This window comes from Pyrgilauda ruficollis, unplaced genomic scaffold (genome assembly GCF_017590135.1).
Source record: "Pyrgilauda ruficollis isolate IOZ18807 unplaced genomic scaffold, ASM1759013v1 scaffold40, whole genome shotgun sequence".
NCBI classification, from domain to species: domain Eukaryota; kingdom Metazoa; phylum Chordata; class Aves; order Passeriformes; family Passeridae; genus Pyrgilauda; species Pyrgilauda ruficollis.
Window position 1 is genome coordinate 9,589,991 of NW_024525490.1, and position 23,408 is coordinate 9,613,398.

Below are 23,408 nucleotides of genomic sequence, written 5' to 3' on the forward strand. Positions count from 1 at the left end.
AAACTGTTATTTTCTAAAATGGCAGGGAACATAAGCCTAGCTATCTACAATTGCTGTGGGAATGTATCAGAGGATTACCTTACACTGTAAAAAAAGCAAAACCTGTATCACACCGAATTTGTCCTGGTGTGATCTGGTTCTAGGAAGCCTGTGCTATAACACTGCTTCCTGACTATGCATAAAATGTATGTAGATACTTAGCATCTTATAAAGGTTATTGTGAGTAATAACTATTCTGAAATGGAGATATCTTTATTAAATTCTTACCATTTTATCAAAGTTGGACTAACATAGCGAGTGTCAATTTTTGGTTTCCTGATTCCTCTTCCTTTCAGGCACACAGTATTTTTAGATTTTAGAAAATAAAATAGTTGAACTCGGTTATCTTTGCCATAAGTGGAATTATTGCTTTAATTTTTGGACAGGAGTCCTAATTCTAAAAAGCAATGGGATAATATTTAATACAACATAAAATAATCTATTACTGTTGTAACACAGATTGATTCAGTGTCTTGGTTTGAGGAAACTCCAGGACATCCAGTTTTGATACTTAGTTGAAACAGTTCTCATTTGGAAGTTGCTTTTTAAATTAAAATTCTCACTAAGATAAAGTATACTTTTTTATTATTATTCCTGTATGTACTTTATGGTTTCATCAATGAATCACATAAATATTTTTTTCCTGACTTCAGAAAATGGAAAATCCTGATGAACTGGCAGAACTTATAAATATGAATCTTGCTCAGCTTTGCTCACTTCTGATGGCTCTCTGGGGGCAGTTTCTGGAGGTCATTACCTTACAAGAGGAGGTCACAGCTTTGCTAGCACAAGAGCATCACACGTTAAGAGTAAGTATTGACCCAGGGGCATTCATATGCTTTCTGGGACACATTGTTATGGCAATGTTTATCACAATGAGCCTCCAGATTACCATTTTTCTATTTATATTTCAGAAAGCTGGTTGGAATTGTAAAGGGAGCTGTTGCATTTAATTTGTTACCTTGTTTATAATGTATAATGTTGTTGGAATATAATGCATAAAACATACTATTTATGTTTATGAACCAAGTAATTCACTGTTCTTTTGAATAAGAAATGCAGTTCAGAAGACAGATTGCAGGCTGTGGAATGAAATATATTTGTGCAGACTAATGTACTTCTCAGTGGGAGCCATGTCTAGTGCCCGCCCTACATTTTGCTTCTCTGCATTTAGGCTGCCTGCTTACATCATAAACAAAGTGTATTTCTTTCTGAATTAAGAATTTATGATGTTACTAAGTTTGGAAAAGTCTTTTACATGGGAATTTGTAAAAGATGTGTATGTGAAATGATCTGGTACGTGAGTGTGTGTGTGTACTAACACATCTATAGTGCTGTTGGTCTGTCTATGGGTGTGTGCAATTGCTGTGGGCTCTCTGCAACCAGAACCACAGCAGTGCTCTTTCCATAGTGAAATACAGTCAAGTATGGACTAAAGCTTTACTCTTACTTGATAAATCACATTGTTTAGTGAGGAAATTGTGGTCATGGAAATAGCCTGTTATGGAGAATAAATGGAATCTTTCAGAAAGAATGGAAAGGGTTATTTGTTTGATGTGCTAGCTATAAGAAAGGTGTCATTTTATTGTCTCTCTATGAATCTTACTTACCTTTCTGTGGGTTTTGTATAAATACTGGAATCCCTCAAGTTAACTGGTGGAAGGTATGAAAGAAGAATACTGTTTCATTTAACCTGCATTTGCCTTCAGCTGCTCATATGTTTGTGTTTGTACAAATCTATATTTAATAAAAGCAAAGGAAGAAGTAATATATAAATTTTTACTGCTCCAGAAAAGACACTGCTAATGATTATGTATTTATCTTCTTAAATGTGGTTCTTTTAAAATGTGTGTCCTGGTTCAGGGCAAATTTGGGAGAGAACTTCTAAAGGGGCTCTTCTAGAAAAGCAGATTCAATTGGCTTCCTTTTTTAACTGGTTCAGGAGAAAATATTTCTTTGGAGAAAAGTGGAAAAAACTTCTTTTTATTAAACAATAAACCTTAAACAATATTAAACAATAAAACTTCTTGCTGGTGAATCAAGCCAATCTTGCTCCAACCTAGACCTCCCCTGGCACAACTTAAGGCCATTTCCTCTTGTCTTTTCCCTTGGGACATGGAAGAAGAGACCAATTCCCACCTGGCTACAAACTCCTTTCAGGTAGTTTTAGAGAGAATGAAGTCTCTGCTGAGCTCCTTTTCTCCAGGCTAAAGATGACCCACTAATTCTCCTCTTAAGAGGCTTAACCTGTCCTTTCTGGAATAAGAAACCTTTTTATTTTGGAAATGAATACTTTGATGTGTTCACTACTGGATGCTAAATCTCATTTTATTTTTTCTTCTTGCAATATTTCCAGACTATACCTTCCACAGGAAATTTCTCTCTGGGAATGTTTATTAATTAACCCTTTTAGGGAGTGATTGATCTGAGTGGTTAGGATACTTGTGTTAAAATACCCCCTAGAAAGGCCTGCCACCTGTATTTGGTCAAATGACTTTCACCTCTTTGCACACATGCTTATAAAACAGATATTTCTGCTGAAGAGTTGTTCAAGTATTGAAATTATTATTTTAATGGTTTTATTTATATTTACTCAAGTGTTTCAATATTTAACTACTTTCAAATACTTGGAAAAGCACTACATTAAAAAGTGAGGAACACTTTAAAATTCACTTTAAAATTGAACATCCATCTACTACATGGATCATACTGATCAACCTGTTAAGGTTTGCAAATGTATTTTATTGAAAAAACTGAAAAAACATTTGAACACTAAACTAGTTCATCTCTTTATTCTGTAGTGACATCTTCTGGTAGGTCTGAATGCATTCTTCCAAAATTATTTCTTTCAGTTTGATTAGTCCTAAAATAGGAGAGCTGAAAACTAAGATCTCTGACTGCTATTCATAAATATGCAGACACACAATATGTATTGCACAGCAGTTTTTATACACAGTTCTTCTGTTTCCATTGGGAGGACTATAAAAATCGTGCCTCTGGGAAGTCTAGAGATTAGGAGTAGCAGCTGCAATTTCCTCCTGCAAAGTCCTGTGGAGTCAGCCCAAGTCAGTGATTCCTGCATCGTTAGCAGAGCTGGCAGTCACTCTGGTTCTGCAGAGCCTGGTTAACAGTGTCCTAGCAAGTGCCTCAGTCCTTCAGTAAGTTAAGCACCTATTAAACATAACAAACTACTGTTGATTTGGGTTATTTCCTCTCATTAATAAGGACTTATGTGCTTTAGGAGCTTGGTTTCAACTAGTTTTATGCTGTTGCTATTCTACGTGGAGCTGTCTGGAACTGGTATTCAGATTTTCTTCAGAAGCACTGGAATTACTTAATTACAAATGGGATTTATTGCAAATGAAAAAATGCCTTAGTCTTCTGTGGGAGAGAGTGCAGTATTCTAAAGATCTACTCTCCATATAACTCCAGTTAGTTTATGTGGTGAAGTGCTCACATGTAAACTCAAAACTACCTTGCTTGCCTCCTGGGAAACATCTGTGTGCCCTTTTCTTGACATATACCACAGACATCTACTAATTTGGCAGTGTTCCTGTAACTGTTACCTGATTGATGAGGATCTTTAATTAATTTTTAAATTGCTTAATTTAAAATTATAATGTCCACTTTTCATGATCAATTGTTCTAAAATCTAGATTTTAAGCAGTAAAATTATCTGTTAAGTCTATTGTATAACAATCCCCCCTTCCTGGGAGAAGGGGTGGGGATTATCTCTGAAAAAATAATGTATTTGCAAGATAGATGTCTGTTTAGAAAAGACAGCAGGGAAAATGCAGCAAATTACTTGGGAACATCAATTCTAATCCCGCATGTGTATGTATAAACTCCTAACAAAAAATTCTGAAAGAAAGCAAATTGAGTTCTGACAAGAGTGGAAGTTGCATTTACAAGTAACTGTTGAATTGTGTGCTTTCTTTTTACTTCAAAGCATTTTCCATGACTATTCAGAGATGATGTTATGACTAAGATTTATTTCAGGTAATACAGTACAATAAATTCTGGGAGGTCGGGACAGGACTTTTGGTTTCTATTGCAAGTTAGAGATTGAGGGTAAAATGTTTGTAATTTGGGATTGGGTTTTTTCTTAAACACCTTGGAAAATTTTTTTCCTCAGTTCTTCTTGTATGAAGAAAACAAAAAAGTGCAGAAGCTATAGAACTTAATCCAAGTGGTGCTCTCCAAAAGTATAGTGGAGAGGGAGGATATGTATCAGGAGGGAAAATGAACTCCCATGCCAGTGCTTATCTCTGAACAAAATTAATGTGGTCCTGAAAGTCTGATATTTGCCAGTTCATGGACAAGATTTTCAGAGAGCCATGTTTGTGCTCAGGGTGGGGGCAGATGCTGGGTGAAAGAGCTGAGGGAACTGAACTAGGTAGGTCTTCACACTTTCTGCCAGTTTCACGCTGAAAACTCCCAGTCTATTCAGGAAGTTCCATCATTTAAGGGGAAGATCCAGAATATATTGAAGAAATCAAGGTGTAGGAGGTCATGAAGTGCTTGGTAAATAAATTATTGATTTGGTAGACTAGCATGGAATTCTCTAAGTGGGATAGAAATTTTATTTCAATTGATACAACCAAATTAATGTTAGCAAACAAGCTCTTGCCAACAACCATTGCACAGCACATTCTCTTTGGTTTGATTTTTTTAGATGCAGGTAACTTGGCAGTTGCAAAAATAAAATGCATATTGATTGAATTAATATTTATGTGGAATATTGGAAATGTGAGAAATCTTGTACAAAACCTTTGGGGTTTCTAGATACTACATTTTCAGTATGTCGATTATGTTTTCAATTGCAGCGAATTGCTGTATAAGTCACATTCTCTATTTAAGCAGGTATTTGATGGTAAAATATTAATGGTTTAACATGTTTGATGGTAAAAAAATATGCTCCCCATGTGTTATTAAATACCACTTCAGTATTGTATTGTTTATTGACCTCAAACATGCAATTAAGTCTTTAATACAGTGCTTGTAATTAATGTACATTCTGTTACTGTCTTCATCATTTCCAGCTGAAATTTTTGCAAACTAAAAATTCTTTTGCACAGTAGTTTACTGTGGGTACTTACGGAAAGTTTGAAACTCTTCTATATTTTGAGACTGCAGAATATCTAATGGGTTTCTGCTTCTGAAGGTAATACTCAGGCTCATTCAGAAGTGTGAATTGAACCATCATTTCCTTTCTTTCAATCGAAAATTCCAATGACATTTTTCTGTGTTATTGTTTGAGCCTTATTTGGATGATTGATTGATTGCAAATAAAATTATCAGCAAACAGTTGAATCTAATATAATTCCCAGTTATCCAGAGCACAAATTAAAATTTTTTCAGTGACTAGTTTTGTCTATGTCACCTATCCAGAATGAACATCTAAAAAAAATGTAACTGTCTGTATTATACATACAAATGATACATTGATGCATAGGAATGCTGGTGCATTTTTAAAAATTACTTGTAAGGTAAAATAAACTCTACCTTCATTTGAATCTTGCAGGTGCGCAGATTTGCTGAAGCATTCTTTTGCTTTGAGCATCCTAGGCAAGCTGCTCTTGCCTTTCAAGAACTACAGTGAGTAGCCTTTGAAATTCCACAGTATATAGCATGTAGTACTTTTACTGTATAGTTTATGTTGTGTAGAAGTAGCATTGCAAAAATATGTAAGAAATTCAAGAGAAACTTTTGTTCTCAATATAGATTTTAGAGTACTGGTAGTTATATAAGAAGTTATTAAATAATCAAGCTATTAATAGTTAATTAGTAGAAAAGCTTCTACTAAAATGAATTAAACTGTTGGTAATTTCTGTTAATGTAAAAATAAATAGTTTCTTTTTTTTCATGGAGGACTGCTTCCTTTTTCAGTGCTCAAAGTCATCTACAGGTGTGTGCAGCTATCAAAAACATTTCCTTCTGCAGTTCTCTTCCACCCCTCCCTATTGAATGCAGTGAACTAGATGGAGATATGAACTCCTTGCCTATTATCTTTGAAGATCGGTATTTAGATTCAATTACTGAAGGTAAACACAGCTCACAGTACCATTTCCTTTTTGAAGAAATGAGCAAAATTATGTAAAACTTGGGTATTTGTAAAAAATTTCTTGCTGGGTTTAAAGGACTACATTTATTTGATAGAATATGGGTTTTTACCTTGAGTTTTGAGGATGTGTAAAATTCTATAATTGCTAGTGTGTTATAACATCACTTATCTGCATAATCTCATTGTAAACATACTTTCTCTTTTCCCCCCTTTTCTGTGAAAGATTTGGATGTACCCTGGTTGGTAGCTCAGAGTGTTCCAAGGGCAGAGTCCAATAAACTGGATAAATTAGAAGCTGAAGAAGGCTTTGTTGCTGGTTTTAGTAGCCCAGAACTGAAAATGAGACCTGCTGGTGCCTCCGTCTTTTGGCATTCAGAAGCTGAAAAGATGCTAACAAAAACCTTCAAAGGGAAAAATGAAGATACAAATAAATCCAAAGCTAAGGTTGCTAAGCTCATAAAAACAATGAAAGCTGAAAACACAAAAAAAGTCGTAAAACAGAACTCAAAGGACTCAGTGGTGTTAGTAGGATACAAATGTTTGATAAGTGCAGCACTGGAAAATGCCTGTAGAAGGTTAGATGGCGAACCTTCCTACGGTGCTAACGAAGGGCTGGACCCTGGAGTAAGTGGAATTCCTTGTGATACAAAGGCCTGTATCAGGCAAGTAACTCGAAGAGACCTTCCATTGTTGCCATATGACGAAATGGCTGTCAAGATTGAAGGTGACCAACCAGGTCCAAGTAGTCCTGTGCACTGTGAAAATGAGGCTATTTTTGATAGACTGACTATCTCCCAGACAGGTTCTGGAGCTGTTCAAGCAGACAGTGCTTTACCACACAGAGGTACACTTGAAGGTTGTCATGGAGGTCAGCCATCTTCCTCAGGAGTCAGGACAACTGAGGTCAAAGCAAGTAATAAGAATCTTTATGAAGAGGAGAAAGGAGTGGCTCACACTGGATCATGGGCTAAGTTTCCACAAGATGAAGTGCACGAAGAGAATTTGTTGACACACAGTATTCAGTCTCCAGAATCTGGAAATAAATTGAATTTGGGAGAGCAGGACCCCATGCTTGAAAAGGAAGAGGTCCGTGAGAGAAACTTTCAGCATACCAGTGACATCTTGACAAAAACGAAAAGCAATCCACCTACCCTTTCAACAAAAGAAAGTCAAATCTCTGCAAGTGGAGACATAACTAAATTACCAGATGTTAGTGTGATGTGTGCCTCTTCTAGATTTTCAGATTCAGGTGTAGAAAGTGAACCAAGTTCTTTTGCAACTCACCCCAACCCTGATCATATTTTTGAAAATGTTCATGGACAAAGTGCACACAATGGTGAGAGAGCATTTCCTCAGCCTTTACTAAAACCAGACTGTGCAATAAAAAACACAATCGAAAGCCATTGCACTGAGAGTACAAGTGCTGTAAGTGAAATACAGTCATCCCTGACATCCATAAATTCACTTCCTTCAGATGATGATGAGCTGTCACCTGATGAGAATTCAAAGATATCTGTTGCACCTCAATGCCAGCTAAGTGACAGCAAAACAGTAGTGGATCTAGGAGCAATTGACTTGCCAAAATGTGATGACAGTAAAACATCAAACACCAATTTGCAGCAACAGCTTGTTGTATGTTCAGAGCACTTGGATAACAAAACGCTGTCTATACATTCCTCACTCTCAGGAAAAAAAGATCTGTTACACTTGGTTGTTTCAGATGAGGACACACCTACTGATGTGGAAAGTTACAGCCCACAAACAGGCCTTGGCACAACCTGCAAGGACCCTCAGGACCTTGAAAGGCCTCCTGGAGCTACAGAAGAAACAATTAAGTTGTGTTTGGAAACAACTTGTATGGGTGACCCATCTGCTGTTTCAGGTTTTTCATCTGTAAATGCAGTGGTTAAAAAAACAAACAAAGGAAAACATAATGAGCCTTTAGAACTAAAGGGCACAACTGAAGAACTGTCAGAAGCTAAAAGTGAAATTGGTACAGATAATCCTTCTCCAGCTGGTAGTGCTGACATGGTAAAACAAGGGCTTGTTGAAAACTATTTTGGCTCTCGAAGCAGCAGAGATATTTCAGATATTTGGCCTATGAACAACAGCAATCCTGTTAGCCCTCAAAAGGAAGCACATGAAAAACAAATTATTTGTTCTTCCCAACAAGATGAGGAGGAAGAAGAGGAGGATCAAGAAATGATTGAAAATGGGTATTATGAGGAAACCGATTATAGTATATTAGATGGAGCATGCAGTGCTGACCAGGATCATGGCTTAGCAGGAGAGAGAGTCCTGAGATCTGAAATGATTGACAGTGGACACCTGCAAGACATAATGACTGTGCCCCCTGTCTGTACTCCTGGTTGTTTGTCTTTCCCTTCTTCTCTGAGAGACTCTCCCTGCAATGTTACCTCTTCTTCAAAGAATAAATCTGATGCAATTACACAACAGCCAGGCAGCACATCCTACAGCTCAGCTTCAGCTGTTTCCTGGTATGAAAGCTCCCCAAAACCTCAAATGTTAGCGTAAGTAATTGATTTAAAACAAGCTTTTTACTTTTAGAAATTATGTTAATATAATAGAGAAGGGGAAAAGAAGCGTGGGGTTTTCTGGGTAGAATGCCCCAGAACTGTGGCTTGTAGATTCAGCATGCCCAAGTAACAGCATGTTCTAGATGTTCAGATAAAAAGTGTCTTAGCACTACACTTCTATGAGTTATCTTATAATTTCATGTGGTTTGAAAAACAAGCAAAACAGGATTTTTCTTTGTTACATTTAAAAAATAATCATCCAGCTGAAGAATTATGTTGTAAAGGCTACTGAGCATAAAAATGGTGTTTTATGAAATTGAAATTGTTAAAATAGCTAGCTTAGGAAAATATGCTTTGGCTTTAAAAGCATAAATCCAAAAACACTGTGTAACTGGTTATCCATCAGATTAGCTAAGTGAAGCAAATGTGTAATGCAAGCCATGGTAATGGCCTTATTTTTAAATCTTAACTTCAAATATCAAAAATGTAACACCTCAGAGACCATAGTGCTCTAAATGACACTGCAGTTTGGAGACAGGAAAGCCAAATTTAGAGGAATGTCAGGGATCCCAGATTGTACCTCTTCTTGCTGTAAACATAGGAGTTTCCCTGATAAACTCCTGCTGCTAAATAAACATGTGAAGCAGCAGTTGATGTGTTATATTGGAAGTAAAATGTTGCTATGAGAGAAAAGAAAATTTAAAAGAGAGGTAGAAACAAATGCTGAGCAGGTGGAAGAGATAGAAGACCAGGTAGTTTGTGAAAAGCAGCTTGAGAACAGAAAGAAGGAATAAGCAGTCAGGTGGAGGAAAACAGGTTAGAAGTGGCCAGAAAAATAGCTTCTGAAATACTGTGTGGTGGTACTGGTGTGGAATGGGAAAGACAAAGAGCAGAGACTGCTCAGGCTGTTCTGTAACAATAAAAGGGAACTTGCAATAAAATCAAGGACTTGGCCATGAGAAAAGCTGAGTCCCCTGGAATATGAGATAACTGTGAATCCAGAGGGTATGATCTGCTCCATAAAGAACCACCCTTGGTGTGTTCAGGAAACATGCCTTGAGTACAAACTTAAGTAGCTTCTGTTGCAGAGTGATAAGAGCAGCTGTCAGCAGTGGTTTCTGTTCAGGCTGACTTCATTGAGGCCTGCTCCTGCCAGTTAGTGAGGAAGGAGCTAAAGATAAAGCTGGGAAAACAGAGAACAAAAGGTAGAATGGGAGGGAAACAGTGAGCAGGCAAAAGAGGATGGGGTACAGCATGACACCCTGAGGGATCATGCAGAACAGATGGATTAAGGAAGCATAAGAAAGCATAAAGCTTTATGTGCTGCAGGGAAACTGATACGCAATTAGGAAGGCCATCCACAAAAACTAAGTGAAGTGGAAGAAAGGGAGGAAGGAACACAAGGAGCTCCTAGCATGTGAGGATCTCACCTGTTAAAAACCTTATAGTGTATGCCTTCGTAGAATAGGTGAAAGATCAGAAGTCTGGATCTGGCTGTTTCAGAAGCACATGTCAGTTTTTCAGCCTACCACAGGAACCTTATGGTGAGACATTACAGCACTAACTCCAGCTCTCTTTTGACCTAAGAAATAGGCTTGGCAAGAATTATCAAAAGGCAGTGAAAATCTTAACCTTGACTTCCAATTGGTTATAATTTCTTCCTTTTTTTTTATTGTGTGGAAACAAAGCTGTTGCTTGGTCAAAACCACAATGAACCCATCATCTTTAGTGGTTTCAGAAATACTTGAGAGTTTGCAAAGATGGTCAAAGGAGAGAAGAGAGTAGAACTTGAGACACGGTTTTTGTTACAGAGGAAAAGGGGCTGTAGGAATCTGCAGTAAAAATTTTCTGAGGAAATGGCTTCTTTTGTGAAAATAGTAATTTGATAAATATATTTTCCTTCATATTAATTACATAGAATACAAAGCAAAATGACAGTAGAAGACTGTATCCTGGAAGACCCCACATTTATCTAGCAGTAGTAAATGTATAATAAATTTTTTTTTTGTTCCAGTTTCCTACAGGCTAAAGAAGAATTGAGGCAACTTAAACTTCCTGGATTTATGTATAGTGATGTTTTCAAACTGGCTTCTTCAATACCTTATTTCAGTATGGAAGATGATGAGTGTTCAGAAGAAGGAGTACATCTTATAGTTTGTGTCCATGGCCTAGATGGTATGCTGAGAAATGTGATACTGTACAAGAAAGCAGTTCAGATTACCAGTGAGATTTAGCTTTGGTCATTCAAACTCTGAACACCTGAAGTAGGTTCAGTGGAGGAAAATGGGAATCTGACATTGTACTGATACATTTGACAATGTGTTCCATAAAATCTTTTAAATTAAGAATTGTCTCTCTTTAATAAAACTTCCCTGCACATAAATATTTAAAATATTTAATAAATGTTTAATGCCATAGTTCACATCAGCTGCATCCTTCAGTTTTTTATGTCATAATGGAATTTGCCCATGTTGTGGTAATAGAATGGAGTTACTGACAAAACTGTTTTCTTTATAATTGCTGTGTTGTCAAGAAAAATGAAATATGTGTATCTTGTTAGGAAAAAGAAATAGTACATGTAAAACACAGTCAGGTGTTTATAAGGTTTTAAAAGGTTAAGTCACTGAATCACAGTGTGGTTGAGGGTGAAAGGGATCACTGAAGATTGTCTCATTCAACTTCCTTGCTCAGAGCACAATCTATAGCAGATTGCCCAGGATGCAACCCAGTTGGGTTCTTGAATATTTCCAAGGACAAAGATTCTACTGTGGTAGAAGTGAGAAAAACCTCTTTTTGATTGAAAGGGTTATAAAGTTTAAGTAGCTTGAATATATTCATCTGCTTTTGGTTCAAAGAATATGTGTATATTAAGAAACGCTATCCCCTCTAGCTTTTGTGGATTTTTGAGACACTTCTTAAATTAACAATGGAAGGAAACACAAGAGGGCAGTAGAATAGAATATTGGACTGCATCAACACTGCACAGGCACCTTCTTCATTTTTCAAATTCCTAAGTTAAAAAAATAAAATAACAGCATAGTTTTTCTTTCCTCATTTGGGCAGAAAGCAGCCTTTGTTAAGTACTTTTAAAAATAGGACTCGGAGGTATTCCCTCTTACTAGTGTATTCTTGTACTATTGCATGTAGAAGCAGCACAAAAGTTAATTCGACCAAGAAGCTTGTTGTTAAAAAAACATGTGTTTGAAACCTTAGGAAAGTCCACATAGTTAGAATTTTCTCATGAAACAGCGAGCTTATACAAGCTATTTCCTATAAATGACAGATGTAAATAAAAATCCTGAAGGCAAAATCCTGAAAAGCTACCCTTTCTTCAAAAGCATCCATGACTACTGATGTGGAAAAATCTTCAGGATGCTAGTTAAACTAGCATTTGTTGTTTTGGGTACCACAGTATCTAAAAGTATCTTTATCTGCTGATAGTTCACTCTGCCTTTTCATTTTTTGAAGTACTCCTTCACTGAATTCTTTAAGCTCACTTTGAGTTCTTTAATTTGCTTTTCAAAATTAATTAGGTTTCCAAGAATGTAATGTTCACAGTGCTATGTATCAGTTGGAGGCTAAGACAGAATCAAGCAAGACTTCCTACATCCTTGCTTTTCTAAAAGTGTTTGCATCGAATGTCATTTTCATAAACTATTTTGTCCCTTAATTTGACATTGTAGTTTATCTTTCAAAGTCTTACTGAATTTTAATTAGGGCTCAGACTATAATTAGCTGTGTTTAAATATAAAGCTCTGCCAGAGATTAATTTCACTATTCTGAGGCTTTTATTGCGAGTTAACTTTGCGGACTCTAACTCCTGGTTGTTTTTCTTTTGAAGGTAACAGCGCAGATCTAAGACTAGTGAAGACTTACATTGAGCTAGGGCTGCCTGGAGGAAGAATTGAATTTCTTATGTCTGAAAGGAATCAGGTATTTGCCAACTAAAAAGAATTTTTGTAAAACTATGAACAGTGTAAACCTTCAGAGACGTTTATTAATTGCACTATTGTGTTTACCACATTTTGTATCTTTCTGTTGTATTCTCATGGAATACATTATTTGATCTGTGGCGGGTATCAAAGTAATTACAAAATCTTGTATGGTATTGAAGGTGAATATTTTAAGGGGTAACATTTGTTGCTACCAATTTGCTGTGTGTACTGTGTCTCGTAAGTTCTCAGCATAAGCAGTTTGGATTGTGGATAAAATATGCTTAATACTAGTGGTAAAAATGGTAATAGTGAAAACTGGTGTGGCAAGAAGGGAGATGTGTTATTTCAGATAATAATAATAATAATATTATCTGAGAAATACAAAATTGCTATAACTTGTTCTTTTGTCAGCATTCTGCAAGATCAACATCATAACACTGAACAAATATCAAATTACCTCCTATGTTAAACAGGAATATGTGTGAATTTTATTATTTTCTGATAAGTTAAACTTGCCAAAGCACAAAAGACCAATTTTTACTTTTTGTCTGTGTGTATGTGTGTATTACATATTGTATTAGACATACTTCAGAGATGAACTAGAACAAGGTCTTGTCAGTGGCTCAAACAAAAGCTTCCTTTAGTGCAATAGCATTTTTCTGGCAGTAGCTGCTGGGATGCTTTGTGAAACAGGCTGGACAGGCACCAAGCCAGGCTTTCTCTTCTCTAGCCCTATAGTTTGTGTCAGTCAGCAGCTGTGAGACTTTCTGATTTGTGGATTCCATTGAGACCACTGAGCCTAATAGCTGCTGACAGACTTTTCTCCTTAATGTTGGCTGATTCTTTTTGAATCTTTTTACTTCTGTATCCATAGCATACAGTTGAGTTCCATTCTGTGGTTTGTATACATTAGTAATTCAGTTGCAAACAAGGAAATTGAAGTAGTTTACCTTACAGTTTGTTTTGGAAAAAATACTCGATAATCATTTCTCATTCCTCATTCACTGCTTCAGTTTTAATATTTTTTTTTATCACATATTTTATAAACAAGTACAATTTCTCCCTCAGGAGGCAACTGAAGAGACCTAGTCTATTTATTATTTCTAACAATTAGATATGAAAAGTTTCTGTTCATCCATGGTACCCTTCCCAGCCCGCTTGAAACTTCCTGTCATTTAAAATTGAATGATCAGAACTAGACAGGGCATTTAAGATGCTTTTGCACTATGGACTGACAAAATGCTATGTTGCTATTTTCTTTCCTTGCTTTCCTAACATTGCTGATTATATGCAACACACACATGTAGATTATTGTTTGCATATACAGTTAGGGCTGGTTTTCTCTGTGTAACATTTGTTTGCATTTCTTGCCATTTTATCACCCAGGCATGCAGTGGTATAAGATTCTTGTGAAATTCTGGTTGGTTCTAGATTTGAATACTCTGGATATTTAGTTTTGTCTACAAACTGGTTTTTCATCTGCTCTTTTGATTTTTCATCTTCTCCTTTCCTTTCACAGATCATTTACCAATATATGTTGAACACTACAGATTTCAGCACAGATCCTTTGGAACTTGTGTTGAAAAGTTCTAGGCAGGCTTTTCCTATCTCTTTTAATTTCTTACTGCTGATCATTGGAGAGAATCAGCTGTGAACTGAGGATAAGGTCTTGAGGATTTTATGTGATTGTTTCATTTTGAATAACCAGAATTCCTGTAGACTGCTGTTGCAGTAATTGACTCATCTCTATTTCATGGGCAGTGTGATATAATTCTGAATATGCAGTTTGGTCTTCTGTTTCACTACAGATAATCTTAAGTGTAGAGAACAGCTTAGAAGTAAGGCTGGGTGTGTAATGTTAAGATTTGTTTTGGTGTTTTAGAAGAAAGTAGTCTTACAGTAAAATGTGTATCACTTTATTCTGTGTTACAAGAAAATGACATGAAAAAATCATAATAACTAGCTGTAGTGTTTGTATTCAGAGTTAATATTGATGCTTTTATTTGTGTGCTATTGGTCGAAACACTGGGGAGTAAGAATTCAGACTGAATGCAGAATGTATATTGCTGCATTAGAAAATACAGTTATTATTTTTTATTTCTTTTATTTTACAGAATGATACCTTTGCTGATTTTGATTCCATGACAGATCGCCTTTTAGATGAAATTATACAGTATATACAAATTTATAATCTACCCCTTTCAAAAATCAGGTAATATCTGTTCTATACTATTTACAGAAATAAACTTAAAACTAGAGCCCTGGGTTGTTTTAAACTGTGATGCTCAGGAGCAGGCCAAAAGAGAGATGACAAAAAGCAATTTGGGATGTGGGAGGAGTAGGGGAAAGGAGGACAATGGAGAGAGAGGGAATTGCCAGATGAAGACTGAACAGTGTTGTAAGTTCATCTGTTGGTGGTTTTAGGGTAGAGGTTAAGCATTACATTTAAGGAATTGCTGTCTTGTGCTTCTACAAATTCTGCATAATAGAGTTCTGCAGAAAAACAGATAGTATTTTAAGAAAGTCAAAGGAACCTGTAATAGCACTATGCCAGGATGAAGTTAGCTTCCTTCTGATTTTATGGTCCCTTTACCAAGTATGACATGGCAGACTGTATGTCTTGTCACTCCTGCAGGGCACTTTCATCTCACATGTGATGTTGAAGGGCAGCTGCATGAAAATATATTTCATTATTTTTTATGTGTTCTGATTGTTTCATCTGCTAAACAGCATGTTTTACATCTTATTAGAGAGCTTACCACAGTCTATGCATTTCTGTTTTCTTTTACATTTACTTCCAGGGAATGCCCATTGCATTTATTTTCTCAAGGTAGAGAACAATTTGGGCAGACTACCTTACTAACCCAGCAGTGTGGCTGGAGTTAGCTCATCAAGAGATGAAAAGAGCTAATCCAAGCCTGACTTTATCAATTTGTTTAGGCACCCTCAAATTATACATCCAGAAGGTTTTTTGACTTGCTAGTTACATGTGTTTCTGACAATTTTGTGCATTCACATGTGTTTGGTAGGCCTTGTTCAGCTGGAGGAAACATCTAAAACATTTAAACATAATCTCACTATTTAAACAAATGTTTCTGTTTTGAGATGCTTAATTTTGTCTAAACTGTTGATTTAAAAATGTAAAAAGAACTATATGATCATATTTTTGTTTCACAGGCTACATGGTAGCACCCTTGGTATGGGAGAGAAGAGTTCTGTAACCCCCCAGCGTATACCAGGATCTTCTCTCCCATGCTGTTGTCTGAAGGCTGTAATGAACAAACCCACCCACTTACCTTCTCATTGTTTATACCTGAGAACTGAACTCTTGTTTGGTCTTGCTTTTGGTTTGCTTCTCTCATAAGACTTTCGATTTGTAAATATTTTTCACTTTTATTTATTACTCATCACTTGAAAGAAAAAAACAAACCTATGAATTTTTATTTTAGTTTCCTTTTTAAGGTGTATACTTGTTTTGGGCCCTACTGAAATCGAAGTTTTCATTTCTCAACTTAAGCTTTTCTTATGAGAAAGTTTACACGAGAGAGCTGTTAGAAAGACACGTGCCTCTATGCAAGGCCTTGAAGGGACAACCCAGAAAGCCTGGAAAAGTATGCTGAGAAATCCTCTGCTCAAGAAGCCAATGCTTTCCTGCCTCATTTTGGTTATAACACTGTAGAAAACAGCCCTTGTGGTAGTTACCTGTGGTGTTCTGAATGATGCTGGTTTCTCCTCATAAAATCTCCCTGTCTCCGAAAGGAACTGTTCTCTCTACAAGTGCTGCTCCATAACCAGTCAAAACAGGCATCTCCAGATTTGTGATTTTGTATAGCAAAAAAATCCAACATGGTAAGATGCTTGCATTCTGTCTTGCTTAAGCAGTTGGACATCAGCATCCCAGGGCTTCAGTATAAGGACAGTGATGTTCACGGTGGGAGTTCCAGCTTCCTTGGCCTTGGGTCTGGATAGATTAATTTCATATTTGTATATCTCCAGTTGGCACATATGCTCTTTCGTTTGTTTTCCATTTATTCTTTTTTCCCATCCTATTCTCTGTTATCCCTAATGCTGACTTTCTCTCCTAAGTTATACAACTGTGCTCCTGCAGTGATCATTAATAGACCACTGGGGACCTCTGCCATGTGATACCTGCACCTACAGTCGTGCACACCGCACTTCATTCTGGTGATACACTGTTCAGGCCACAAGGAATAACTACTTGTTATTAATAGAAACTGTAGAGGAACTAAAACAACTTTAGACCTGACTTGGTAGTTCACTGGCAGATGATTGTTGTCACAGCTTAAACAAATCAAAATCTGCTCAGGTCAAGATAAGTCCAGAGATGTTCTGAGATTCTGCCCTTTATTCAGATAAATGCAGTCTCATGCTCTCAGGTAGCGGTGAAATCCTACTTACTGTGCTACATGCTACATTCCATGTGTACATTTTCTCATTGTACTGAGAAAAGACACTCCCTGTACCACTGGAATAGTGTCAGCTTCAGTAAACATTTTTGGTACCTGCAGGGCTAATACCAGCTGTTATGGCACTTCACTATAACACGTTCCTTCATCTCTGAACAAAATCTTTATGCTCACAACAAGCATGGAGCAAGCATGAGCTGGAAGCTTGATTAAAAACAAATGCAATTTGCCTTACAAAAGAACTGTTTAGTAAAGAATCACAGAAGGTTTTAGGGTGACGGGACATCTGGAGGTCATTTGGACCAGTCATACCAGTGCCACCATCAAAGTTAATGCAACTTTGAAGCGTGTCAAATTGTTCAGTCATACCCATTCAAATTTTAAGTGTCTATGAGGATGGAAGCCCTCAAGGTAACCAGGCAGCTGGGGAATAAACCACCTGCTCTTATAGTGTAGTTTCAGAAACCATTTTGCACATGTCAGGTCTTATGTAAATTTATGATGACTTGTATTGGACTTTGACCTCAGGTAGATTAATCAGCATGTCATCCTCTTCCCTAAGTAACATTGGCTCATTAAAAAAATAAAAGCTATGCATGTATTAAAACATCTGTTTGTTGTTTCAGCACCTCATTGATTATGAATCTTGATTGATTTTTCTTCCTTCCATGAATTTTTATAGTTGGACAGGATTTTTGTTTATTGGCACAGAGTAATGAGGTTTTGCTGTGTGTGATTTTTCTAGTATGATCAGAATTGGTAGACTTGTATCGTAAAGCATGTAATGTAATTCTGTTAATTTCAGTGTGTTAATTATATATTCAGAAGATTGTAATATTGCCACCTAGTGTTCATTGCTTTTGCAGAGCATCCCATGAGTAGAATGGATTACATTCCCATCTCACACTTTCAAGACCTTATTTGAAGAATTTTCCTTTTCCTCCCCTTTTTGATTTAAGCAATTTTTAAAACCTTTCTCCATTAAAAACCAAATTTGAGCCTTATTATATGTTCACCTAAGCATCTGAATTGAATCACAATGTATTACTGTAACCTTTATTATATTTCTAAGGCTTTTCAAATTAACTACAAGTGTTTAGTCTTTGAGGTACATTCACATAGCTGATTGTGAGCTTCCAGTTTTCCTCAAAATGGATCTTCCATGTTTCTGAAGTTTTGGTTAGGTATGCCCATACTCTTAGGGATAGAATTGATAGATGGGTTGCTGCTTTTTTCACAGAAAATGCCCTTTATTATGGTACAATGTAAGAGTTTCTCATCCCATTATGACTTTTCTTAAATACTGCCTGAGAGAACTGTCAAGAGAGTATCTCTGCTAATGTTCGGATGTTCTTTAGAAAACAATCTGTTTTACTCAAAAGCAGTTACATCACACAGATCATCTTCAGGATCAACTCAATTTCTGTGTGCATTTACATGTTCTTAAAGAAATCTGTGATTTTGTTCTTCTTGTGTGGATTTTTCTGTCCTCCAATGGAATAATTTTAAATTTTAGTATTCAAGAGAGCAGCTAAGTGTTTTGTTTTGCAAATGCACTGCTGTTGTGCTGACACCACAGAGGATAAATAGTCTTTCATTTCGAAATTAGTTAGGCAAATACAGCAAGCTCAAGCAAAGAATTTCACATACAAATAATACTGGAAATCTAGTAGTAAAAGCAACTGAGAAGAACATATGTGCATACTTAAACTATGTATTAATAATGTACAAAAATCCTTTTTCTGTTATAGAAATGCATAATTATTTCCAAGTTTAGTTTTCTGCCATTCTATAATCAATTGTTTGAATTTTTTATTTACTTTTAAATTGGTATTTTCCGAGGCAGTGATTCTTGCTTGGGAAGCATTTAAACAGTCAAGTAATCTTTTAGCACTGTCTTTTACACAGATGTTACAGGAAGCTTTGTTTTAGCTACTTCTGTTGATGAATGTAGTGATACACAGCAAACAGGAAGGGTGATCCAGCAGTGATGTTTCTACTGTACATAATTTGGATGGTTTTCTGTTTTCACCATATCCTGGGCTTGCATCTGTAATGCAGGAAGGCACTTTTTCCTTCTAACTTTGTGAGTCTGGTCTTCTTTAAGTCAGTGCCTAGTCTGGTGTGGTCCTGATCTCAGCAGGGATCTGTAAGCATAACTAGAATTGCTTAATTTCATAGTGTCCGTTTTAAAGAAATGCTTTATATAGGTTTGCGTATGTGACAGTAAGCACCTCACCTATGAAGTAATATTTATCCTTAGATACAAGAAGCTAAAGAGTTCCTTAAATTGCTTAATCAGGGAAACACCGAAAAGTACTATTGTCCTGACAGAGACATATTCTTCAATTGCTTGCTCAAGCTGATAATCACTTCTTTTGGTCTCTGCTAAGCAGATCTGAGATGTTGCTTCTGTTTTTAAATAATCAGATTCAGTTAAGTGTGGTGTTCCCCCCTATTAGGACTACCTTTGGAATCTATCTCCACTAGATTGTTTCAGGAATGCTCATATGTCTATCATATTGAGTGCCATCACATGCCAAAGTAATGATGATTTCAGTCATGCATGGCCCATAAAATATTTTCTTAATAGTTGGTGCTAAGGGAAATGAACCCAGGAATAATCTTGGGTTTAGGTGCTAGATGCTGGTAGAAGGATAGTTTGGTTTTGTTAGCTTTTCAAAAATGCTGTATTAAATATTTCTGGAGGAGTTCAAAACACGTTTGTGATGAGTTTGTGCAGCTTGGGAGACATGGAAAAGCTATGCCTCCTAAATGACATAAAATACAGGTCTGAATGGAAACTTTTCATTAATTATTTCCTATGCTTTTTTAGCATTTCATGACACTGGTTTTCTTTTTCTCTGTGAAAAGGAAAAAAAATCCTGCTATAAAATTCCATGTTATATTGCTTTTTCTCTTCAACAGCTTTATTGGACACTCACTGGGTAATTTAATAATCCGTTCAGTGCTCACAAGACATCGATTTAAGTATTACCTCAACAAACTTCATACCTTCCTGTCTCTGTCTGGACCACATCTTGGTACCCTCTACAACAGCAGTGCTCTTGTTAATACAGGTGACGTATTTTCAATAGTATTAGTTTAGGGGAAATCTTGTCTTTGAAATGAACTTTGAAATGAAACTTACATTTCATGTGGGATGCACATTTCTGCATTACTGTGATTGTGAGAAACTGCATGTTTCACTGTCATAAGCAGAGAGAAGGGTTATAAAAATAAAGTATTAATAAAAGGATGTGCAAGAGGTGATTGGCATAAGTATTTTCCAGTATGTTTGGTTCAGATTTTCTGTTACAGCATAAATAAACTCCTGTTTTAATCTGTTGAGCTCATTTTTTAATAAACTGAACTTGAATATGCTTAATCTGCCAAACAATTATATAAGACACATTAAAATAATTCTAAACTATTGTGTCTTTTCTCTCTCAAAAATGCCATATAACCTGCAGTGTGTTTCTGCAGATGTGCATGGTGAGGGAAGCAAGATTTCCTGAAAAGTCAGTTAGCCACCTATTATTACTATTATTGACTAATAAAGAGAAATAGTACCAAACAAAACTTTCTACCATGGTATTCTTCTGTGAGAAGATTCTGCTTCCTTTTTTCAAGTTATGTTTATTGAGTTCAGTTTAGAAATTGGAGAAGTAGTGCCTCTTGTTTTTTGAACATCAAAGTGTTCTAATATTATACAAATTATTGAAATAGAATGTGTATATTCTGGCAAACATTACTGTATTTACACTTTCTGGAAGTTATTTTTTCTGGACAGGCATGTACATTAGTGGAAATAAAGGCCTTCAGGCTTCATTGTGTAGACAGACAGGAAAGAAAATTAAATTTTCAACTGTTTCTGAGCTTGACAATGCTTACATGAAAAGTAAAATTAGCACCTGAGAGACTGTTATGAACTTTACATACTATACTTACGTTTAATTCATTTTCATATTTTATTGTGGATCTATACTCACTGTACCTCACAATGCAGGACTGTGGTTTATGCAGAAATGGAAGAAGTCTGGTTCTTTATTGCAACTGACATGTCGAGACCATTCAGATCCACGACAGACATTCTTATATAAACTGAGTAAAAAAGCAGGTAAGCTTTGTTAATTCTTCCTATCTCTTAAAGGCAACTGTGTATAAATGTAAATAGGAAATATAAAAAGAAAATAACTTATTTTCAAAAAGCTCCTGTTTCAGTTTTAATATTTAAGAGTTACTTTAGTCCTGTATTCTTCAAGTAAAGTAAACAGTTTCTGTTTCAGAGGTAGGATATTACTTTGAGACTTCCCTTCCTAAGTAATGAGCAGTGCTCACAAGACATGCAAAGATGCATTCCTAAGAAACAAGACGAAGGTTTGAACCATACCCAGTTTAATGGGAAACTCTACAACTGAGCCATGGCCATGTCTGTTAAATATGTACAGAGGAAAGGCTGGTACCAAACATCTCATTATTTTGTAGCTCTACCTATCACAATTGTTTTTTCTCCCTTGTTGTGCAATATCCTGTAATAAATTAGTGCCAAATATCAGTTGTAAAATGTTTAATTATTCAGTAGTAATAGCAGAGGATTTGCTATAAGTGATACCTTTTTTCTTGTAGGTCTTCATTACTTCAAAAACATTGTGTTAGTAGGATCTCTGCAGGATCGTTATGTTCCTTATCACTCTGCCCGCATTGAGATGTGTAAAACAGCTTTAAAGGATAAACAATCAGGTAATAAATATCCTGCAAAATAAACAAACTGCTCAGGTTAAAACCTCACACATATCAATCTCCTCCCATTTAATTTTGGCTGCGTAACTGAGGCACCTCTATTATGTGTTTAGAATCTTTGGGCTTACTTTGTAGTAGTAGTAGAGGGAGAAAATCCATGTGGAGGCTGACTTGCTTTCTGTATCTGTCCTGTTCTATTACATGCAGATGGAGATGAGACTGAACAGGTTTCTAGCTCACTGACTTCGCTGAAAGTTAGGCGAGATAGACACAGCCCTTGATGTACTATTTCATGAACAGGGAGGACAAATAATTTTAATTTTTGAGGATATCAAACTGTAGCATCAAACCCTGGGCTGTATTTAGCTGTGGCTTAATAATAGCACTGAAAAAAAGGTAATTTTTCCATTATCAGTTAGGGTCAGTTGTTGTACTTACCGTTGAAATATTCTAGCACAATTGCATTCTAGTATTATATATTGACAAATAACTTTTATGTAATGTAATAAATTAATACTGATAAATACATTCTCATTATAAATGTACAAATTCTAAAATGCATAGCTTCAAATTATTTTTCAAACATTTCTAGAGGGAATTAAACTTTCTTTATATTCTATCTTAACAGAACCACAGCATAACACATTTCATTACTTCTCTTACTCTGGAATGTGTTCATTCTGAGTTCAAGGTCAAAGAATTGTGTTTGTTTCTGGCAATTCACACAGTACAACTTTTCTTTTCCTCTACAGGACCAATTTATGCTGAAATGATCCAGAACCTGCTTCTGCCAGTTCTTCAAAACAAGGAATGTAATTTGGTTCGTTATAATGTAATTAATGCATTACCCAATACAGCAGATTCTCTCATAGGGAGAGCTGCACACATTGCTGTTCTTGATTCAGAAATATTTTTAGAAAAATTCTTTCTTGTTGCTGCCCTAAAATATTTTCAGTAGAGAAAAGCATTGTCAGAAACTTGGTTATTACCTCATTAACAGATGAATTCAGATAATGTGTGGTGTTAAAGTATAGCTGCAGCTGTATTTTAAGAGATATTTATACTTTTTATATGGAAGATAATTTATATCATCCACACTTAGGGCTTTTTAACATCAACTTTACTTTCTAGGTAATGTGACTGTGCAATATTTTTTTATTTTGTTCTTTTTACTTTTCTATTACTTTTTCTTAATTTTGGGTACCTAATTATTTGGAGATTAAAGCACAGTGTGTACTTTTGTTTGGTTGGTTATTGGCTTTCAGACAACAGAAGTCAATGTCACTTGGCTACATTTTACAAGAGGCTTTAAATGCCAAAAATAAATTGGATTTTAAAATTCTAACAATGTCTTACGTGTTCACTTGTCGTATTTTAGCACTGTAGAAGTTTAACTGGAAACACAATGAGCTGCTAAAATACTGGATATTTGAAAATTACTATATCTGCTACAGCTTAACAGTTTTCTACAAAATCATTACTGTCATTGTTAAATATGTTATGCCTGTGGGAATATTTTTTCTGCTGATCTCAAAAACATGTTAGTTTACATACTCAAATTTTATGACTGGAACTTTGATTTTCAGAAGCAAATGGCAACTAAAGATTTTTGAATGTTCAGTGATAGCTGCCTTCAAATAATTGGGGTTTTGCAAACTGTATT

The 23,408-nt window shown here is 35.9% G+C and overlaps 1 protein-coding gene across 5 annotated transcripts in view; it reads left to right on the forward strand.

Annotated features, from left to right (window-relative positions):
• Positions 1–23,090, forward strand: part of FAM135A (family with sequence similarity 135 member A) — a 75,859-nt gene extending 52,769 nt beyond the window's left edge. For 4 of the 5 annotated variants that reach the window (XM_041477340.1, XM_041477342.1, XM_041477341.1 and 1 more), the window contains 11 exons: positions 693–848; positions 5,564–5,637; positions 5,929–6,083; positions 6,327–8,634; positions 10,655–10,815; positions 12,482–12,573; positions 14,690–14,787; positions 19,931–20,082; positions 21,012–21,122; positions 21,632–21,745; positions 22,498–23,090. In XM_041477340.1, the coding sequence (XP_041333274.1) occupies positions 693–848; positions 5,564–5,637; positions 5,929–6,083; positions 6,327–8,634; positions 10,655–10,815; positions 12,482–12,573; positions 14,690–14,787; positions 19,931–20,082; positions 21,012–21,122; positions 21,632–21,745; positions 22,498–22,703 (3,627 nt within the window). In that variant the 3' untranslated portion in view covers positions 22,704–23,090. Of the gene's footprint in view, positions 1–692; positions 849–5,563; positions 5,638–5,928; positions 6,084–6,326; positions 8,635–10,654; positions 10,816–12,481; positions 12,574–14,689; positions 14,788–19,930; positions 20,083–21,011; positions 21,123–21,631; positions 21,746–22,497 lie in introns of those variants that run through there. The other variant, XM_041477344.1, reaches the window with a different exon arrangement.
• The last annotated feature ends 318 nt before the right edge of the window (positions 23,091–23,408 follow it).